The sequence below is a fragment of the Mya arenaria genome, chromosome 3 (genome assembly GCF_026914265.1).
Source record: "Mya arenaria isolate MELC-2E11 chromosome 3, ASM2691426v1".
In the NCBI taxonomy this organism is placed as follows: domain Eukaryota; kingdom Metazoa; phylum Mollusca; class Bivalvia; order Myida; family Myidae; genus Mya; species Mya arenaria.
In genome coordinates this window covers 1,354,854-1,376,797 of record NC_069124.1, presented here as the reverse complement: position 1 = coordinate 1,376,797, position 21,944 = coordinate 1,354,854, and the positions used below count along the sequence as shown (strand labels likewise).

At 36.0% G+C, this 21,944-nt stretch overlaps 1 protein-coding gene across 1 annotated transcript; it reads right to left on the bottom strand.

Annotated features, from left to right (window-relative positions):
• Positions 1–1,906: 1,906 nt before the first annotated feature.
• On the bottom strand, positions 1,907–12,571 carry LOC128227124 (carnosine synthase 1-like). The gene is made up of 16 exons (XM_052937350.1): positions 12,381–12,571; positions 9,255–9,435; positions 8,320–8,540; positions 7,821–7,960; positions 7,470–7,584; positions 7,106–7,265; positions 6,669–6,784; positions 6,254–6,512; positions 5,735–6,042; positions 5,290–5,506; positions 4,928–5,090; positions 4,633–4,766; positions 4,340–4,480; positions 4,099–4,185; positions 3,460–3,735; positions 1,907–2,609 (listed from the first exon to the last, which is right to left on the bottom strand). The coding sequence occupies exons 1-16, from the start codon at positions 12,519–12,521 to the stop codon at positions 2,404–2,406; spliced, it is 2,865 nt and encodes a 954-aa protein (XP_052793310.1). The 5' UTR covers positions 12,522–12,571; the 3' UTR covers positions 1,907–2,403.
• Positions 12,572–21,944: the final 9,373 nt, after the last annotated feature.

Sequence of the window (21,944 nt, the reverse complement as noted above, 5' to 3'; positions counted from 1 at the left end):
TCTGATGTATATTGATATACATAGCATTCCAACAGTCAATCTATACTGTATATAGGACAGTGACGCCTGTATCACTATTATATCTAGTAGGTCCCAATAAATATGGATAGGATTATAGTCCCAATAAGTTGGCGAGTTTAAGTATATATATATATATATATATATATATATATATATATATATATATATATATATATATATATATATATATATATATATATATATATAGTTTAAAGAAAGAATACAAATATGTTCATAAGTTGGTTTTAAACGTAGTCAACAACCTCATTCATTTTAAGAGTCACACACGAAAACATCCAATACAATTATTAAACATTGTGTAACGTGCCGGGGCTAACTTTCAAATTGTTATATATAAGATTTTCGTCTTTGGCTACTTTGCCAAATAGTTTGCACTAATGATTATTTAAAATGATTGGATCGTGAAAATAATTATCGTTCAATCAATGATAAATCAACAAAGATTGGAATATTTACAGTTTTCATATACGCACATATTAAATTATCTAACTTTTCCTATATCCCTAGCTTTTCATTTAAAAACTGTACTTAATAGTATTAGGTCAATGTATGGTAAGGACTTTTGAGTTTACTTTCATTACTTCTATTGTTAAGGAGGCGCTTTTCTATTTAATATTCTCTGGTTCACAGTTTATACCATACTTATATCTATATTAATATAGATAGTTCGGTATAAACCCCTAGGGAATTAACATGTATATTTGCCGCTAGGACAAATAGTGTTTAACCCCTATTAGAGACAATAAATATAGTACACCTTGTCTTATCAAGTTGTTGCTCTCGCAGAAGCCAGCACAAGAATGAATAAAATCCGCTGGTTTGCTGTATTTATACTCACGATATCACGTGACCACATTGGACGGTCCTAACCGGTTGGATAAGTCCATTTTCAACGTTAAGTCTTTTTCAGTAGGGGTTTCGCCTTATATTTTCATATTTTCAAAAAACAACATTATTATTATAAATCGCTGTTCGCGTCATGATTATTATTATTCAACCATCTTATTTCAATTTACAATCATGTTGTACTATTAACTGTTGCTTTTATTGAGAAATTCACTCTCTACACTAATTTCATACCCCATATTAAAAGTTAAGCATTAAGCGCATATTAAAGATATCCAAATAGTAGTCCAAATAATAGTTGATAATGAATATTTACTATTTACTATTCCCTCTTGTTCTTTTAAAGAATACTTGCTACAGAAATATATTACTTTTATAACAATTGAAAAACAGCGATTTTCTAACTATTCAAACAAAAGTGAAAGTTTACAATTGCAAAAATATATACCTTACTGTAAAAGCAGCAGACAACAGTTCAACAATGTATCGCTCGGCCCAAATTTGCTACAATTGTATGCTGATGAAATGATAAAACTGTATCTGATGTCTGCATGCGGGTCATTTAAAAGGTCCAAGAACTATTTCATTGCAACTCCAGTACTCTCACCGTGAAACATGGATAACAAAAACAGCAACAAATTACAACACAAGAAGTATAACTGAGAATTTTATTACACAAGTAACGATAAAACAACTATTGGCAAACACAAAATAACTTCAACAAAAGTAAGGTTTTGGGGACAAATGGTAATATCTCGTTTTGAGTTTTCTGTTGCAGCAAATTGTATATATCTTTATGTTGTCCACATGTTTTCTTCTAGCAAGTATTCCTATAAGATGACTTGATTGGTTAATACTTATTATCGGACAACTATTGACCAACGAAAAAGAATTGGATAACTTTAACCAAACCAAAACGAAAATCAGTTTTATACAATAATATTCAACTGCTTGTTGTTCATTCTCTTTGATTATAATATTTTTAATCTTTCTGCTTTTTTTCTTCTTGTGTCCTCCCCAGTTTGCGAAAAATTAAACCACTCGTACAATCTTGGGTTATTTATAGGAACGCTGTTAGAAGTATACAGTCATGTTAATTTATAGAATGGTTGAAATATTATTATTGTTATAGAAAGATATGAACATTTGTAGACATGGTTTATCGATAAAATATAAAAATAACGTACAAGAAATAAATAACGATTAATCATTAAAAATGTCCTCACAGACAATAACATAAAAAACCCATAATATCTATGAAAATGATCATTGGGCATAGATTTATGCAAAAATGGAGTAAGCCGTGCAAAAAAACTCAAAATACATTAATATTGATATAATCAGTTGCTCTTTATAACAGGTTAATGACATTATGTGTTTGTAAACAAAGTTGATTAACAAACTTCTCATGAGAAGAATGCAAGTTGTCATGACTTAAAAACAGCGACATTTTATTCAATATATATATATATATATATTCATAAAGTCAAAGTTTCCACATCACCGCCGTCATGGTCAGAAATACTTGATGAACTGTGAGACGCGGTACTCCGGCTTCTCAATACCCAGTTCGCGGCACACGGTCATGAGGCGCTCCTTCCCCTCCTGGACTGACGGCGCGATCACGGCCACGTTGGCGCACGGGATCTCGAAGTCGCCCCAGACGTCCTCAAGGTCGGGGTCAAAAACGGAAAGGCTGATCTTCCCGCTGTCATGGAGGGCTGTGAATAGATGTAGAGAGATGTAAGGAATTAATCATCGTCGGAAACCACGATACTTTCCTTCGTTACACTTACGCTATATATACCATGGGGAAGATTGACTGAAAAAAATCGTTTATATGAATATACTTGAACCAGGGGAGACAACTCTTCTACCAATGAAATCGAATGTTAATTAAGTACACTCCCATAACCCTGTTTTGTCAGCTGTCTCCGCAGGCGAATGGTCTAAGTGGCTGTTTCAAATGATTAGTGATCTGGCGGACTGAGTTCAATTCGAGATTTCGCCGTAATAATTTGTATAGGGGAAAACATTAGTATAAGTGTCTTTGCATATTTCCGCATAGGTTCCTTGTGGAACCAATGAAATTGCCTCTATGCATGGTGATAATTATGTTCGTAGCCGAATCGCCCACGACACACAACAGAGTGTAGCTCAGTAGTGTTTCAGGAATTTCTGACGATGCTTTTTTACGTGCAAACATAAATGAATATATATATATATACTGATGTATTTAAAAAAAATGATTAGAGTGCATTACCACAATGTTATTATTACATAGCACATAGCTTCTTTAATCTTTTTTTGTAAAATGGCAGATGTAATTCGGAATTAGTATTACTAATAAGTGACTCTCCAATTGTATCAAAGAGGAAAACAGATATTAGTCTAACGATGATAACACTGTTTAATAACTCAGATACAGATTATTATCATTTTGAGTACATAGCTCTAATGTATTAGTATTAGATATAAATCGTCACAGACACATACACGTTATGACGGTCCATGTGGTTGTCTGATTACTACTTTCTCATAGTTAAAATATGTGTCCAGATTGTTTCATACCTTGCATCTGGGCCTTCTTGTCCGGGTCCTGAAACAATTCCTTGTGGTGTGTGGGCGACAGATAGACGCTGATAATGTACTCGGTGGTAGCGGTTTGCGGAACGTACGGACGAATGCCCACACATATCTTGTACGCCAGCAGCAGGATGTCCTGGTGGTAGAGCCGGCGAATCCAGTGGCGGAGGCAGTAGCCGCCCATCCGCGCATTGATCTCGACCAGTTTCGGACCCGATGACGTCATGATGATGTCCGCGTTGAACATCCCGTCATTCAGGCCTATATTGAAAAGGATACTTTAAGATATCTGTAATCGATTACCATTTTCGAAATGTACATGTGCACAACTAGTTTAGGGAGGAGGAAGGTGGTCTTAATGGATGGCTTTTATGAGGCAGGGAGGGGCTGTTTACGGGTGGTGTATTTTAATGTTGCGCACAGATCACCTCTAAAGCCAAATCATGGATCCGCCTTTAAACTGAGCATGTACAATCAACAACTACAGCTTATAGCCGTTTTACTAATTTGAATAGGAATCGTGTTTGTTTAAGTTTTCTTTAAATTGTGGAAGTGTATTTGTTCTTTTATCATTATTTGTTCTGTTCTTTTTTCTTTTCATTTATTTGTGTATGTCACTGTTACCAATGCCGACGCAACATTGAAAGGCGGCCATGATGACCTGGGCTTGCTTGTCTCCCGGAAGTGCCGACGGCATTAGTGCCGCAGTCCCTGAAACAGAATAAATAGATGTATATACAGTTCAAATTTGATTTCTATTACTTGCAATGACAACTAAAACAGAATCGTGTCCAAAACTAAAGGCATGCGGTCCCCTTTGGGCAAAAAGTGGTAGTACTACAAAACAAAACAAAAACTGTCATACCTGTAAATGACGGAGGATTGACTAAACCGCAGTCGGAAACGAATGCTGCCACGAGAGACTTATTGAAGATGGCCAAGTCGACCACGTGCTTAGACCCCACGTGAAACTCTTCCACGTTCACCATCTCACCGAACCCGAACGCTAAGAAAAGAGAAAATGAGCATTTCTGTGGCTTGATTACCATTTAGGCATTATTTAATTTTGGTTGCAGACTGTATATCTGTACAGAGTGTTAGTGACATTAGTGTTATACAGTGTTAACCAGAAGTTGCATCAAATGCACGATTTAATACCGATGATAGGGTGCTCCTTGACGGTTTCGGTGACTCGGGTGAAGGCCTTCCGGAGATCCCCGGCCGTCCGCACCTCCGTGCAGCCCAGGGACGCCGCACCCGTCTCCGTCTTTAGAATTGCCGGAAATTTTACCCTGGAACAGTAAAATTAAACCCCTTGTTTCGGGGTTTCGATCCATTTCTCAATAACAAACTGTTGTTGCCAAAAGTTGACATAAATTTGCAATAATACGGGTTTGGCTATATAAAGCACATTTTATAGTATTCAAAGTAAGACAATCAGATGTTTTCTTACTTCCGGCAGGCCTCATCAAGATCATCAGGGGATTTGATGAGGTAAGCTGGTGTGACGTAATCACGAACGTTCTGCACGAGCACGGAACGTGTACGTAACGTGTACAGAGCGTTTTGAGTGCGGGACTTCTCCTTGGCGTTTTGTGCAGCACTCACACTGTTTCCTAGTTATAACGATGACAAAGAATTTATGTATTTGAAATTCATGGCAAATGTTTTGTTTTATTTTACTCACAAGCATCCCTGATTGTTTAAGGGAGCTGATGGTCCAGTTTACACAGTACAAAAGTCAGCATTTAAGTAAATTTCTTACAAATTTTAAACTTTTTGTTTTTTAGCAAAATATATCGCTGATGCCCCTGCCTTTTAAGTTGAGTTGTTCGCAGATCATGGCATGAAGCTCAACGCTAGGCTCCCAGAAAGTAAAGCATCCATCTATCTTGTCTTCACTCTGGTTAACCAGACGCACAATGTTCGTGGCATGTTCGGTCTCACGCTTCCGGTCCTCAAAATCATAATGGATGAAACGCTCGACGTCATTCTTGATAAAATGGTCGGGGTTGCTGTCCACCGCAACTACCTAACAATGGATGCAAGGGCATTTACAAATCTTTAGCAATATATTTTTGATTGTTATGAAACTAAGACAACTCATCTATGTTAAATTAAACGGTAATAAAATTGTTTCTAGCTCCAAAATTGCTTTTTGATGCATAAGGGGTATTACAATGTCATAAAGCAAAAACAATTAGTTCTAGTTTGAAAAAAGTAAGAGCTTGTGTTTCAAAGAACAAACACTAAAATAAACCTTAATTCCGGCGGCAAATGCAGGCGGCCAGAGGTCTTTTTTGTTATTCCACCCAGCAGCAATAACAAGAATCCTCTTCCCACGGAGCACATAATCCTGGGAGCGCATGACCATGGTAGCTACAAGCGGCTGGAATGCACGCTGCTGCCTCGGGTCGCTGGACGCCGCCTCCAAGCAGATGTTGAGGTTGGGAAATGCCATGTTGGTAAGCTCAAAGCGTTGAAAGGCGGCGAACTCGGGATGTGTAGTGACCTTCACAGCTGTTGGACACAGGTCTCCATTCTTGTATGCGATGACGAAGTCGATGCCTGTAATTGTTAAAATAGTTGGTCTAATTAAAATCTATAAATATTAAATAATAAGACTGAAAATTATCGAAGGCTTTTAGCAATTCTATATCAGTTTTATAATAATAAGGAAATAAATATAGAACCATTTGGAACGTAAATATCATCGATTGCGTTCATTCAAGTGTCTTGTCACAACCTTTTAAACCCTGCATAAAACAATGTAAGTCACCAATGAAATCCGTCTGCATAAGGGAACGCGGATCAGCTTGCGATGCGGTCTCGCTGTCGATGATGGCCTGCAGGACCGCCTCGCCCTTCCGTCGGATATCCGCCTCAAGAGAGTCCCTGAGCTCTTGGTTGGCCACGTTAAACTCCCGCAACGTGCTGCCGAGCGACTGCAGCGCCGACGTTTGATCATCGAATAGACACAGCGTCTTGTCGAGGGAGCACACGTCCGTGCTGTTCAGTTTGGCGACAAGACATACGACCTAGAAGACGCAGGGATTTAATACAACAGTTGGTAGACATTTTAGACACTTCAGTGGAATAATTGAAACAGCGAGCAAAAGCGATAGCAATGTTCACTATAATCTTAATAACGTTTGTAGATTACTAAGATTATATCACATTTTGAACGATTTTACCGACGATGTGACTGGTTTGTTGTTGAAGTCTCGACAGACAAGCGACTTGACAAGAAAGCGAACTGTGTCGTCGGCGGACCACTGGAGCAGGTTATCGCCGGCATCTTCCTCACCCTCTGCGGAAGTATATGTAATAGACGTAAATTGGAAGTGACAAACGATGGAATACTCAAAGAAAAGGTGTTAATAAGTTGTAAGTAAAGCCGAGGAAGCGGACCGCCTGTCGTCCTTCTCGCGCCCTCTACATAGGTGCACCGCAACTAGGAACAGTAACATTGGGTGTCCCAAAACAGAGGTTATTAGTTAAGTTACTGATAGAAATAGAAATGACGTGTAAAGTTTACATAATTATAGAAACATGACGAGTCGCAAGGAAATAATAGTCTCATTGATGACAAGTAAAAAGGAAACAAAAGACAACTTCGTGAACTACATACTTCTTTGGAAGGGCCGGAGACATTGCACGAATGGCTCGAGGATGATGTGGTCGTTGTCGGCCGTTTTCTCAAGCACATCAAGGACTGTTTGCACGAGGCGCCCAATATCCGCCGTTTCTTGAGGTCCCAGGCCTGTCTGATGGACAGGGTGGATTACGATCTGGAAAAACATCGCATACAGATAAAGAAGCTTTTGCGACTCATTCTAAAAAAAATGATGACTGCTGCCTGCACTGCGATATTTACGTCATGAAAGTATTGTGTGTTTTATAATGTACCAAAGAAATATTCGTCTCAAACGATTGTACAAGAACATAATTATTTATAAGTTCAGAAAATAATGTAAGTGAATGTCGCATGGCACCTTATCCACATTTCGCAGCGAGGGTTTCTGAAAGTAGTCCTCAACATCCTTCCGCACGACTTCCTTATCCACGGGCTTCGTAAGGTGGCGCACGGAAAACCGCGGGTCCGTAAAGCTAAATTTCAAACACTACTAACTTTAAACAATTCTAGGTTTAAATCTACATTTTAGTATCAAGATACACTACAAGGCCGTTTCAGCATTCGAATTATATACAAAGTAGACATCCAACAAATTATGACCTGTATGGCATGAGATTTTGAGATGTTTTACTTTGTAAATTTTCTATACTACATTTATGTACATTATAGACATTTTCTGAATTTTAACAGTTAGTAAAACGTATATTACCTCGAGTGCTCATCAGAGCGGAAGGTAAACATGAGGGCTGATGGGAAGTCTACGGCGGCGTTCTCGAGGAACAAGTGTGCCGCCGCCCTGTCGTCACCAACCGGTCGCACCGTGTTGTTCCGCGGACAGTCCAGGCGGCCCTGAATAGTGACGTTTTTTTTATATTATCTACACGTTTGACATCATATCACAACTTAACCGAATTGCATGCTAAGCTGTATGTAAGAGTGAATGCCGTCATGCCGTGTCGCAGCGGTCGCCTCTAAGTTACATTTAATCGAATTTTCACCTCACGGAGATGTTACAGGCGTCAAAGCTCAGATGGTGCTTTTCTTTATCAAAATGTAGATAAACATAAAATATAAAGATAAAAGTACAGTACAATTGTGTGAACACATACGTGAAGTACATTAAACAATTCAAAATGATTGTTTATGCAAGAGGCCTAGGACTAACCTGGATTATACTGTATAAAACTTTTATTGAAGTAGATGCTAACCTCACTCAGTTGCGCTACATCCAGGAAATCGCCTCGGCAGCTCTGCAGGAAGTAGGTGACGCGTCTTGGTGGCTGGAAGACATCGAGGTACGTGGATCCGTTCCGTCCAAACGTGACGGCTTTGTGGAGGAACACATCTTCACTTCCAGTGTCTGTGAGCGCCGTCGACAGCCAAGAGGCTGATAACACCAGATGGAAGGCGTCAGGGACTTGTCGGGCACCTGAAGAGACCGGTTAATTACTTGTCATGTTCTAAGAATAGGCAATGTAAATTGATGATTTTTTTTTTAATTACAATTAGCTAGTTTCATAACAGTAAATGATAAACCTATATGACTAGGATATATCACCATTGCTTCCCAACAAGATTTATTGCAGAGTCTTGTTTTCAAATTCGCAAATTACTTTGCATTGTTCTTAACGTATATAAAAAAATATAGATAATAATATGTTCAGGGCTTTTTGCCAATAACTAGCATTCACAAAACGGAAACGGGATTTTGCGAGGGGTGAATATGCTGAAGCACTTTTAGTCTAGATTAAAGTAAAGCGAACTAAAGAAAATGACACACATATTCCCTAAAAATGGTTAAGCTTTAACGTATGGTTCATGACTAAAGGTGCATACAACACTAGTTGGCGTCATGCAAATGGCAATGTAAACAGTGTACATCACGTACGCAGGATTTGTTTAGAAGTGAAGCAAATAAAGTAAGCAAACGTATTGATTGTGGCGTGCGTGCCATTAAAAAAACTGGCCCAACTTAACACTTTTTTCCAATAAACCTCAATAAAGACTTCAAAAAGACTTGTTCAATTAGTTTAGAAAATGAAAGTTCTTCATTCCCTTAAACTTTAGTCCGGCCATTAAAGGAAACGTACACGTTTATTTTCACAAACCAACAAAGAACCTGTTGAAAACCAATCGTTTTTACCTTCTAGCAAAAGTCCAATGCAGTCTTCTGGCGGCGCAAGCACGGCCACATCCACTTTCTCCTCACATCCGGTGATACGCGGCTCCCGGGAGCGGTCAATGGTCAAGGAACATCCGATTTGTTGGAGTGTGAACTGGAGGACATCGTACCCCTGCCATATTTCCTGTTCGTCATCCGCGCTCTGAAACGCTATGCGCATTGAAAATTGCTTCTATCTAAAAATGAATATTTGTAACCAGATGTTGAATAAAAATAACTTTTGTTATATAATAGTGTATATTTCGTTTTTGCAATGTCAGCATCAATATAGCATTAGCCAAATTTGGTTGAATAGTCTAGAGCATTTTGCCAAAACAAATACATGCATATTTTCGAAAGAAATCTGATTGAGAAAAGCGGTTATTTGAACACATTTTTTCTTACAATTTGCTGAGCGCAGTCGTCAAGGCAACCAAGCACAAATGCTTTTATAAACCTATTTAAATACATAATTGTGGATAGACTTCGTAAACTGTTCATATGGTATACATCTTCTGGTCCTACATTTCTTAAAGTTAAAGAGTTAAACATACAATATATACACATATACGCATACAGTAAAATTCCATCATACTAATACTCGAAAATATCACGTATTTATAATTTTCTGACATAACATACTTTCATACATTCTAAACATGTGACAAATAGATTAGTGGTTATTTTGCCAGTAAAAAAAATTTGAGTGAATATTCTCTAGGTTAAAATATGCTAATAAAGTATGCAAAGACCCAATTTGAACAGATATGACAAAGATATATATCACGTAGTGATTGTTTCTACGTCATAGATGAAATAAAAACTCTATTTTAATTCCAAATCTTTAGGCAACAGTGGATCGACCTTGTACGAAAACGAAAACACAAGACAGATATGTGGCGAAATACAAAGCATTTCTATTACGTTATAAAAAAAACTTATAATATATTAACTGAAATTCAAGTAGGACCATTGTTGACAAAATAACTACTGGCAAGATTACACTCCACTAAATAAGATGTACAAGTACCATAGACACATGTAACTAAACAGCTTAGAAATATGCATTTTATAACACGACCCTTACCATACTAACAATATCTGTCATGTGTTTCCGTTCCGGATAGAAAAATCCGATCCGAGGGCACCTGCGTTGCCAGGTAACGAGGCTTGCCGAGTTACCGGCAACGCAGCGTGCCCGAGGGTCGGAATATTCTATCCGAAACGGACACACATGATAGATATTTTTTCTAGCATACAATAAATAACATATTTTGTGAAGAAAATATATATAAAAGGCGTATTTTTGTACATATCACCAAAAAGCGCGTGCGATGATGTTTACTGACGTCATGACGCGCTGTAATTTGTATTCACTGCATACGTCAATAAGTTCCTTCGACATTACGTCTTTTATGGGTTATTTTGTTTTGTTTTTTAAAGTTTATTTTTGTAAAGTTAATGGAACTCATCTATTTAAACTTCATAATTATGATTACATAACGTGTATTATAAAAGAAATTGAAATTATTACGTCACAGCGCGCGACTCATCTGGCATGGGAGGATGCCAGATGGAGTTTTCCAGCACGGCTGAATTCACCGAAAATGCCTATCCGGTGTGCTAGAGTAAACCATATCACATATAGTTTTAACCAAAAAATAATTGCAGAGTGTACTATGTTCCGTAACATCAAGAGCATGTGATACCAGGCTTTTACTCTGTTCTATAACAGGCAAGCTGGCAAAATGTTTGAACTCATCAAAACCAATCACCTCCATTAGAGCGACAATGACCTTTATCTGGGCTTTCTCCGATTATTAAAAAAACAGAAAGTACGATTTGCCAAACTGTCAATGCTTAAGTTGAAAGAAAAATGAAAAATTAAACGAGAATAATGAAACTCATCTTGAATAGAAACCGCAGTTGTGTTTTCAGACTAGAATACAACATAAACTGTATGCACTTTCTAACAAATACAATTAAACAAGGATCATTCTGATCTAAACTGGAAACTAAACAAACAACTGTTTACTTGAAATACCCTAAACGTATCATTTAATGTTTGGCAACCATGATTCATTATTTATTTTGCTTATTTCGGCTACCCAGTAGTGTTGGTGGACAAATTGCATCAATTCGGCAGTTCCAAGTTATTGTTACATGCCTTATTTATTTTAATTGACACATGACAGTGAATCAAAGCATGGTTATACCATCTCAGACCTATTGGCTACTATTCATATCAATAGGGTTTGAAGCTGATTGGGATTTTAAAAACAGGCTGAACATGCCTGATCTAATTGATTTACTTTTTTGTTTACATTTTCACTACATTATTTGTACACATATATGTATACCGGATTTGGGTCACTTTATCGAATACACAGTGGTAACGTTCAATTTCCTATAAGAAACTTTTTTTCTAAAGGTGTTGAATGTTTAGTACGCGTGTGGAACTTTCTCCCCATACATGGTGTAAAGGGTCGTGGAGCACTAGAAATCAGTGTGTTTTGCGTGCAATTTGGTCAATTGTCAATAAAATATATAAGGAATGTATTTATTAGTAGTCTGTGACCTGGTGTAAAATGTGGTTATATCAGACAGGACGCATGCGCAAACCGCTAAATAAAATAGAAGGGGTTTATAACTACAATACATATGTTTCTATAGAAACTAACATTTCACATTTTCCCGCAAAAATGATAATCGTTTCCACCCGTGAGATTATAATAGCACATGAGGCGATCATTTTCACGTAAATAAAAATGGCCAACAAGCAGGCAAAAAATTAAACAAGCAAAGCTTTATAAGCGATTTAAACGGAAGTATCGGTGAAAGAACAGAGAATCAATCAGAACTCCTCGGCCATTATCCATCGAAAACAAGCTCGGATGTATATGGACGGTTTACAATGTCAAAATGTTTTACATTTGATTACGCTGCATGTAGATCGCGAAGTATTGAGCAGTATAACTTAGTGCTTTTATTCTAAAGAATATTAATTATAATTGCAGGCATATTTCATTAATTTTCCCGAAATGAATATTTGTTACAAAATGTGAAAAATACTTAAATTAAACCCCTACTTGTTAGTAGACCGCTCACCAATGATGGATGGCCATCTCTTGGCCCCAGGTCAGCATGCAGGTCCCATGTCACGTGGCATCCATACTTCACCGAGAACTCCCACACTGAGTTTTTCCGGCTAGACAGCTTCCGGTCAGCCTCATTCTCATCGCAACTCATATCCGCGCTAGAGCTTAGAACAGCACGAAATGATGTCTGCTTGGCTTGACAATGACTTTTATGCTATGTATTTTCGTTTTCGTAACTATATTTGTTTTCATTCTAAGAAGAGGACCTATCTTTATAAAAAAACGAAGCAAACGCGCACATTGAGCTGATTATTTCGATAAATAAACATATACAAACTACCATATCAATTATGTTTACTTGGATGTGATAAACCCACTAAATTCGTAAGCCATCATGAGATCAATCAGTATTGTAACATGGTCCAATATCCTCCAAATAATATTAGTAATGCTGGCAATGTCTGCTTAATGATGAGGTGATCTTTAAGCAAAGGCAAATGTATACGGAAGTTAAATGCCAAGTTACGAACAATCCATAAAATGTAACTAGCAATTTCGTATGACCAACAATTTGCCCTTGTCACTAAATATGTACGTCTTGTATACACACTTCCATTATGCACCAGTCAATTGTAACCACGGCCCCCAGGTCCGGGGAATAGCGGGGATTTTGACTTTCGGTCCAGCCAACCCCGGCTAAAATCCCCGCCCTGCGGGGATGAGCTGATGGTAAAATCCCCGCCAAATACCCCCGCACCCAAGAGACCTTAGGTTAGGCCCATTCCCCGCTATATTTTGCGCGAAGACAAAACAACCGCATTCACCCGGCACTGCGGGGCCACCTGAAAGGTAAAAACACGGCCCATTTCCCCGGCGACCCCGGTATATCCCCGGACCGTGGGGGGGGGGGGAGAGTGGCGTGGTTACAATTGACTGGTGCATACAAAGTTGCTTGAGATCTATGCTTAATATTTTCCATTAGAAGGCTTTTGCAGTAGTGATGTCAAAGAGTTATTTCATCTAATGTTAGTTAAATGTACTGAAACCAGATTTTCAAACTGAAATTATTAAAAAAGGAAGTTGAAATCCAATGCCAGTGGTGTAATGTTATCTCTTGTCATACAGGCTCGTGAATCTTATGTAAAAATGTTTTAGTCAATTTACCTACTAAATATCTGAATAACGTTATATAAATGGTTGAAGTCATGGGTTTAATATTTTGTAGTTTCGTTTTCGAAACGACATCCTTACATCCAAGAAATACTAACTTTGCAAAAAAATGAATACGTGAGCTTCGGCATATAATCAAGTTACGCATGAAATCAATGATAACCAGATTGTGATCAACTGCGCACTTGTTGGCCCCCTAAACTTGACATTATAAACTCCCGTGGGCTCTATCAGTATACAAACACGTATTTGATCCACCTGCTAAATATCATGCTCAATCATTTGTTTGTATTATTGTATTAATTGTATGATTGTTTCAAAATGTTAAACGTTCCATGGCCACAAACCACTTAAGCCCAAACTCTAATAACCATACCTCTTAGCCACATTAGATCTTATGTCAAGTAAATATTCTACAATTTTATATTAATCAAGATATTTGAATAGCTCTATAATTGTTGAATAAAGATAACATAAAACAATGGATATGATCATATCATATTGGAAGTCATCGGGTTCGTATTAATCGCCACCGTGACTGCCACGCATGCAGGACAAGCCCTTGTGAGATTTTGATTTTTTTTAAATGATATGAAGAAATAACAGCAAAAATAAACTTAATCCAGAATTGTTCGATTGACACTTTTTTCAGCTGGATGAACAAAGAATTGATTTCAATAATTTCAAACATTATTTATGTTAACATGTATTTGGCATTCTCATTCATCAGAGGTTCGATCGTGATATATCTAACGCATAGCATCATAACTCTGGTGAACGGGAATGGTATTCGGATGTCTGTAGGAAACAAGTACAACATTGCTGTAGGAGACAAGACTGGACAACAATTTGGCAAATCATTATTTAAAGAGTGATTAGCTGCTGTGCAAAGTATTTGTTAGCAAAAGTCGAAACTTCAAATACAAAGTTGTGCAAAACTGGTTGAGTCAATAGCCATTATGAGGTATTTTTTAGCAAAAAACGAACGTTCAAATACTTGGGTGTGCACAATTTGGTAATTTGCACCTGTGGGAAGTATTTGTAAACAAAAAGCGAAAGTTCAAATACTACGGTTTTCAAAAGCTGCAATGTCAATAGCCGTAAGAAGTGATTTGCACCTGTGGGAAGTATTTAAAAACAAAAAGCGAAAGTTCAAATACTACGGTTTTCAAAAGCTGCAATGTCAATAGCCGTAAGAAGTGATTTGCACCTGTTGGAAGTATTTAAAAAAACAAAAAGCGAAAGTGCAAATACTAAGGTTTGCAAAAAATGCAATGTCAATATATAGCCGTAAGAAGTGATTTGCACCTGTGGAAATTGCTCTAACTTCTTCATATTTTGACCATTTCGATAAAATTTGAAATATAAACCCTTTATGCGGCATTTTTTCAATATATATACCAAAAAAAAAATGAAAAAATATTAATTAAAATAAATGAGTTAATTTTATGTGTGGATTTCACTTCTCGAAATCTGGATTTCACCTCGATTTCCGATCTATTTATGAAAATTGCCCTAACTTCTTTTTTTCTTTTAACAATTTCAATATAATTTGAAATATAACCCCTTTATGAGGCACTTTCCAAAATGTTTACAATATAATAAAATTACTAATTAAAATAAATGAATTATAAGTGGATTTCACTTCTCCATATCTGGATTTCACCTCGATTTCCTATCTATTTTCGAAAAAAATAATCGAAAAGTTGCTCTTTCTTCTTCATATTTTGACAGATGTCAATAAAATTTGAAACATACACCCTTCATGGGGCACTTTCCAAAATAAATATAACAAAAATAATATATGAATTAGATTAAATGAGTTATGAGTGGAATCCACGTTTTGAGTGATTTCACGAAATCCACTGGATTCCTCTATCACCCCGCACCGCATGCGTAGATTTACTTTGCGCATCCTCAAAAATTGAAAGGAGTTATTGACCTCAGAGCCCTTGTTTATACGCCTCGAAATAGACAAATTACATTATTTCGTTACACTTTTTGCCAATTAGATAACAGAAAAAAAGATAAATAGAAATCACTCGAACGGTATTCAAAATAATATAATTCTCTAATTCTAAATTTTCAACAACACTTTCTGTGCATACACTTACAATCGAAAGGCTAAAATCATTCATTTCCGTCTCCAGTGCGATCTTATTAAGCAATCACTAAAAATTAAACATTCGCTCAACACGTTTAATTTTCCGTATTAGGCGACTTTGAATAATTGCCAGATTTTTATCCCTGCCCGCTACCTCCTTTTTCTGTCGCCCCTTAAATTGTATTGACTGTTTTTGCGTATCGGTCCGATACTGTCAAGGAATGGCGTTTATTCATACAAGCCCGTGTCGATGTTAACATTTACATGTAAAAAAGGAGAATTGTTACGATGGTGTTCGTTGTACGTATTCAACACTGACTCCAGATTTTCAAACTTTTTAGAAAAAAATAAATAATAATAATAATAATAATAATAATAATAATAATAATAATAATAATAATATAAAAATAATGATAATATATAATATTATATAATATAATAATATATATTATAAATATTCTTATAATTTTTCATAAATATGCCCTTTGTATTGTATATATTTTGTTAGAATATATAGATTGCACAAAGTGCATATTTACGAAAAAAAAATATCAAATAACTTTTCACATTTCTGGCCTTTTTGTTTTTAAAAATAACTTCAGTTTGGAAATCCGTTGCCAATGGTATTCAACAGTGAAACAGTCATCTAAGAAACATAAAGAGATAAGAGGTTACCTCCCGTCCCTGTTTAAAAAAACATTTTTATTTGCATGAAAATCTAGCAACTAATTTGTATTGGCCTTAAGCGGAAGCTGCACTGTTGAAATAAAAGCCAAAATTTGATAGTTGAAACTGCTCTCCAGGTGGTCAACTTTCGTCATTGTCAATATTATAATAGATTGCATACTTCTTATAATTTAATTTATCGAAATGATCGTTTGTGCAAACGTATCAAAATAAAATAAATTAAACCACTACTTGTAAGTAGACCGCTCACCAGTGGTCGCTGGCCCTCCTTCGGCCCAAGATCCACATGTTGGTACCAGGTCACTTGATAGCCGTACTCCTTCGAGAATTCTCGCACAGAGTTCTCCCGGTCAGACCACTTCTGTTCGGCCTTATTCTGAGTACTCATATCCGCGCTAGAGAGGCTAAGAGCAGGAACTGATATCTGCTCGACCTGACAATGCCTTTTATATTGTGCAGTTTCATTTTCGAAACTATAGATTTCATACTAAGAAAAAGACCATCATTTTTTGAAAATAATACGAGGCATACGTGCACCGTGAGGTTCGACAAATAAACAATTACAATACCAAATCAATGAGCCTTTGTATGGTGTAATGTAATATGTATGCCGAGTTACGAACAATGCATATTTTTTTTTTAAATCCTGGTCATTAAGTTTGTATGTTATGTTTACAAAATTCCATAAGAAGGTTGCTTGAGACCTATGGTTAACGTTTTCCATTATCAATTATATTAGTAGATCAATAAACGAATCTTCTAAGCCACATAGTGTGTTCAGAAGCACCAGTGTAAACTCTTTTGTATGTATACTCACAATTTCGTTCAGAACTATGTCTACAACTAGGTTTTATATCAATAGAAGTTGTTGCTAAATGAATGTGACAAATATTATATGTGCCTAAATATCCAATCAGCGAATTTGTACAAATACATTGGACTATGGACACCTAGTCCAACCTTCGACAATGAAATTGTCTACAAAACTTTACTATTACTATATTGTTAAAAGTTTGCATTAATATGTTCGAAAATGTCTATAGTTGCATACGAACACAAGGATGGGTATCCAAATGGTTCCCTGTACAACAAGGAACGAGACAGGGCCAGTGCTGGAGTCCATTTTTGTATCTCCTCTTCATTAATAATCTTATGCACACAATTGAGAAATCAAGGCACACGTTGACTATATAAGCCGCCAGTGTAGGTTCTCCAACGCACGCCGACGACAAGGTACTATTCTCGCTCAGCAAAAATGGCCTGAGCGAACTAATGAACATTTGTTATTCTAATTCAATCAAAGGACGATATCAGTATAATGCTAGTAAAACAAAAGTAGTTATGTTTAACGAATCAAAGTCGATGTTCACACGTAGTGAACATTCGTGGTTTTTAGGAACAGACTGTGTAGAACAAACAGTCAGTTACGTGCATCTCGGGGTTATATGCGACAACTATATGAATTTAAATAAGAGTATAGAAGATGCATGCAGTAAATTAAGAAAAACTTATTTCGGTCTAACAGATTGCGGGGCATCAGATGACAAAAGTCTACAGCCCCTAACCATGAACCATTTGTACGAAACGATAGTACTTCCAAAGGCTTTATACGGTTGCGAGGTTTGGTACAATATCTCAGTAACACAAATAAACTCCCTTAATCGTGTCCATAAACAATGCATTAAGTCGATTTAAGGATTTTCACGCGCATGTAACAGACGTAGCACTAGGCTCTATCGTTTTTTTATCTATTAACTACATAATAGACAAAAGAAAACTTTTGTTCTTCGGACAACTTTGTAAACTGGACACCGCGAAAACCGTTAAACGAATATTTATATACAGACTTCTTAAATTTCTTGAGAATCCAAGTAAAATAACAGGATTTTCCCCCGATTTATACCAAATATTGTGCAAATACAATATTTTGGTTTATGTAAACCAATGTCTATAAAATGGCACGTTTCCAGAAATTTGCACGTGGAAAAAAACTTCGTTAAGAAATCTATTTAGGAAGTTGCTAACGCAGAATATCAATCAAGGCTATTGAGTGAAGATAGTTTGCGTGGTTTTCTGTCTATTAATAATGAAATATCACCATGTATAATATAGAGGCTCAGTCAAATAGATCGCGAGCAACTCAAATATTGCAGGACGGTGGCTCTAGCTCTAAGTAAAATTTTTAGCAGACCCTACGTTAGTAAGTGCACACTATGTTTTGATCAAACGTATTTCATTTCAGATCATATTCTGTTATTTTGTCGTTCGAACGATACTACTTGGCAGTGCCTGTGGCGAAAACTAAGTGTATTGTTCACAGCAAAACAGTATGACGATTTTTGTCAAATGCATCCTTCAGAACAATTATTAGAAATGAAGTCCGGTTTCCGATCATTTACGCTCAGCGACCACCGTCGAGTACATATTTTCAAGACGGTACTACCATGACTACTATACCTACATCTTCTCAGCAGGACACTGGCTCAATTTTTACCGCATATGTAATTACATGTACAATGTGTGTAAACATACCCTCATTTGAAGTCTTGTTCATTTTGGTTGTTTTTGTAAAAGTAACTATTTATTTCAATGTGTTTACTGTACTTATAAATAGTTGTCAAAACGTCTTTATCATTGTCATAACTCTTATCTAAAATGCAGGACCGTGTTTAGTGTAGGGACATGTCATTTATTTTCCATTTTTTTGTATTGTTGTGTACCCTGAATTTGATGTCATGCATATCATTTTCCTATTCTTTTCTATGTTATGATTATATATATATATATATCAACTGTGTATTCATGTATTGCATGTTATAAATATGTTATGGTCTCCAGTGTTGAAGGAATAAATGAATCTATATATCTATCTAGTTAAACAAAGAAGAAGTAAAATCGGGACCGAAAAGTAATTTCGAAAAAGCGATAATTTCGGATAAACTGTGTTCGGAACAGCGGTGTTCAACTGTATATCATTCATATTTATTAAAAGATATTTCTTGGATTTAAACTCTTTAAAAACAATTTAACTAAGGTTGCAATATAATAGTTTCAGACCAATGTTGTACAAACTGATCATATAGACGTTGCCTTAAAGATACTAGGCAAGATTTATCAATATTACTGCTATACCAAACATAGGTAAATCCAAGAGAGTCTAATAAATTCTTAACATATTTAGACCAGTTATCCTTGGCATTGCAATATGGAAAAGTAGCATCATTCACTTCATGAAACATGTTAATTTATAAGTGAGGATGGGAATTTTTTTACCTTGAATAGACATTTTTAAAAGCGCTCTTATTTTACAAAGTAAAGATGACGGAAAACGACCCAGCTCACCAAGAACTGCTGCATTGGACGTTTGAGTATAAACGCCCAGAATATGTTTACAAAACCTAAGATGAAGTGTGTCAACCTCTTTCATATAAAACAAATTAAAATACACCAGCCATTTCATTTTTGCAGACTTTGAGAAGGTCTTTGAAATACCATATTATGCGTTCATGTTAGAGTTAAAATGTTTACGTCATTTCAACTTTTGAACGAATAAATTAAAAAGGTTGAACAAATTACAATATTATCAGTACTATAGTAAAACAAAATGGATATTCTTCTGATGATTTGAAAATTGAACGAGGAATGCGACAAGGTTGCCCTCTCTCTTCTTTTTTATCTATAAATTGTATCAATATTCTTTAAAACGCTATACAGACTAAAACCGACATTGTAGACTTGACTATAGACAATATTGAGATTAACGTCATTGTTTATTTATAGAAAAGAGGGGGGGGGAATCGTACAGTTATGGTTTATATATAAAAAAAATCGGGGAAATCGTACACTCATGGTTTTTAAGGTTGCACTCTCACAGATTTAATGTTTTGACAACTTTTTTTTAGTTTTTGTCTGGGAACAAGTCAATTTTTGCAAAAGTGCATGGAAACCAGTTATATAACACTGCTGACAAAAATTAGATCGATATTTATATCATTTAAGTTAAAAAAATGATGTTTTATGCATTTTTCTTAAAGCGTTAATAACGGTTTAAGCCATAAAACATTAATTTTAGAACGGAAATATGAAAATCTACAATCTGCTCTTTTGTCAGCAATCTTATATCATCGGTTTGCAGATATTTACGCAAAAATTTGCTCTTTCCAAGGCAAAAAATAAAAAAAGTTGTAAAAACGGTACATCTGTGAGAGTGCAGCTTTAAAAGAAAAGATGGGGACAATCGTACAGTCATTATTTATACAAACATTTTAAGATTAATACAGTCGTTGGTAATTTATAACAAGAGCTGTCACAGTAAGTGGTGCATGCCCCCGAACTCCAACCAGTTTAAAAGATTATGTTATTTTACGTTTGCATACATTCAGAGAAAGCTGTCATAAACTACAATCATATGCAAGAACATTACGGTTAACATCGAATTGTGGGGAGCAATCAAGTCAGAGGTAGGGACCTGGATCTTGCTCGTGACACACACAAGTTTTGTGTAAAATAACTGTAGATTAACAAAGCAGTACAAGTAACAGCGGAACTATAGAACACTAATTACCTGTCTGCTTTGCTTTGCAACACCACAGGAGAACAAGCTATGGTAATTCAAAGTCTAAAAGATACATGTGGTCGAGGCAATAACCTTACAAATGTGGTAATGTGTATACGTACTGTTGAAATTCGTTTGCTGTGAGGGGGCGTACGTTGGACAATTGCATTTTGGAATAAACAACAAGATTGGAGAAAAAAATAATGCTTGGTTATCATTCAGCTGTATTTGTCCGATTTAAAACCAGGGTCTATTTGGTCCACTTTAAGTACATTTGCCAAGATTTTATAAAATCCCATCGTTCATGACGAAGTTACAGCGCATAATGTTGAAGCAGATAATAATTCGTAGCTATGGAACGGATAAATAATATATATATATATGGTAAATTCAAATGTGATTGAGAGTCATGCTAACAAAAAAAATATTCCAAAAGCTATTTTTGTCTAAAAAGTCTAGAACATTTTGGCCCAAAACCATTCTAATTATTTATATTGTAAAACAAACGGTTGAATACATCCGGAATTAAAGCATTGTTTTCCTAAACCATTCAGACAATTATAATTGAAATATGGGATGGTTACTGCGATGATGTTGGTGACGAATTTTACTATTTACGTACATTGCATTCTATATGCACAGATAGTATTATAACAGGCCTATCACCCAGAAACTAAGAAAACGATAACTAGAATAAGAAATTGAGTCATAAACTAAGTATCATATGTTGTAGAATAATGATTTTCAAAGAACAATATGAAAGAAACATTACTAAGGTTTTTGTTAAGCTTTATTTTCGACGTTTCAATTGATCAATGTTTTTAATATAACATACTCGTCGGATCATTGACTCGATTAGTTTGTTATGTTTGTAAGTACTAATAATTCCGTTGCTAATGATCCCCATGAACTTAGCGCACTGTGAGACCAGAAAAGGTATCGGTTTGATAAATTAACAATTGATGAAATAGGTGCAGATAATTGTACGAAAACATTGTATGAAAATGGATCCAAAAGTGTCCCGAAGTATATTAATCATTTTGAAGTTTAAAAGTTCT

Bases quoted from the DNA above. Each gene is read 5' to 3' on its own strand.
- LOC128227124 (XM_052937350.1), bottom strand. From the start codon at position 12,521: ATGAGTTGCGATGAGAATGAGGCTGACCGGAAGCTGTCTAGCCGGAAA. The intron at 4,481-4,632 runs GTATTAAATCGT...CTCTTTTCTTAG, and splicing joins CAAGGAGCACCCTATCATCG to CGTTCGGGTTCGGTGAGATG. The intron at 4,186-4,339 runs GTATGACAGTTT...ATTCTGTTTCAG, and splicing joins CAATCCTCCGTCATTTACAG to GGACTGCGGCACTAATGCCG.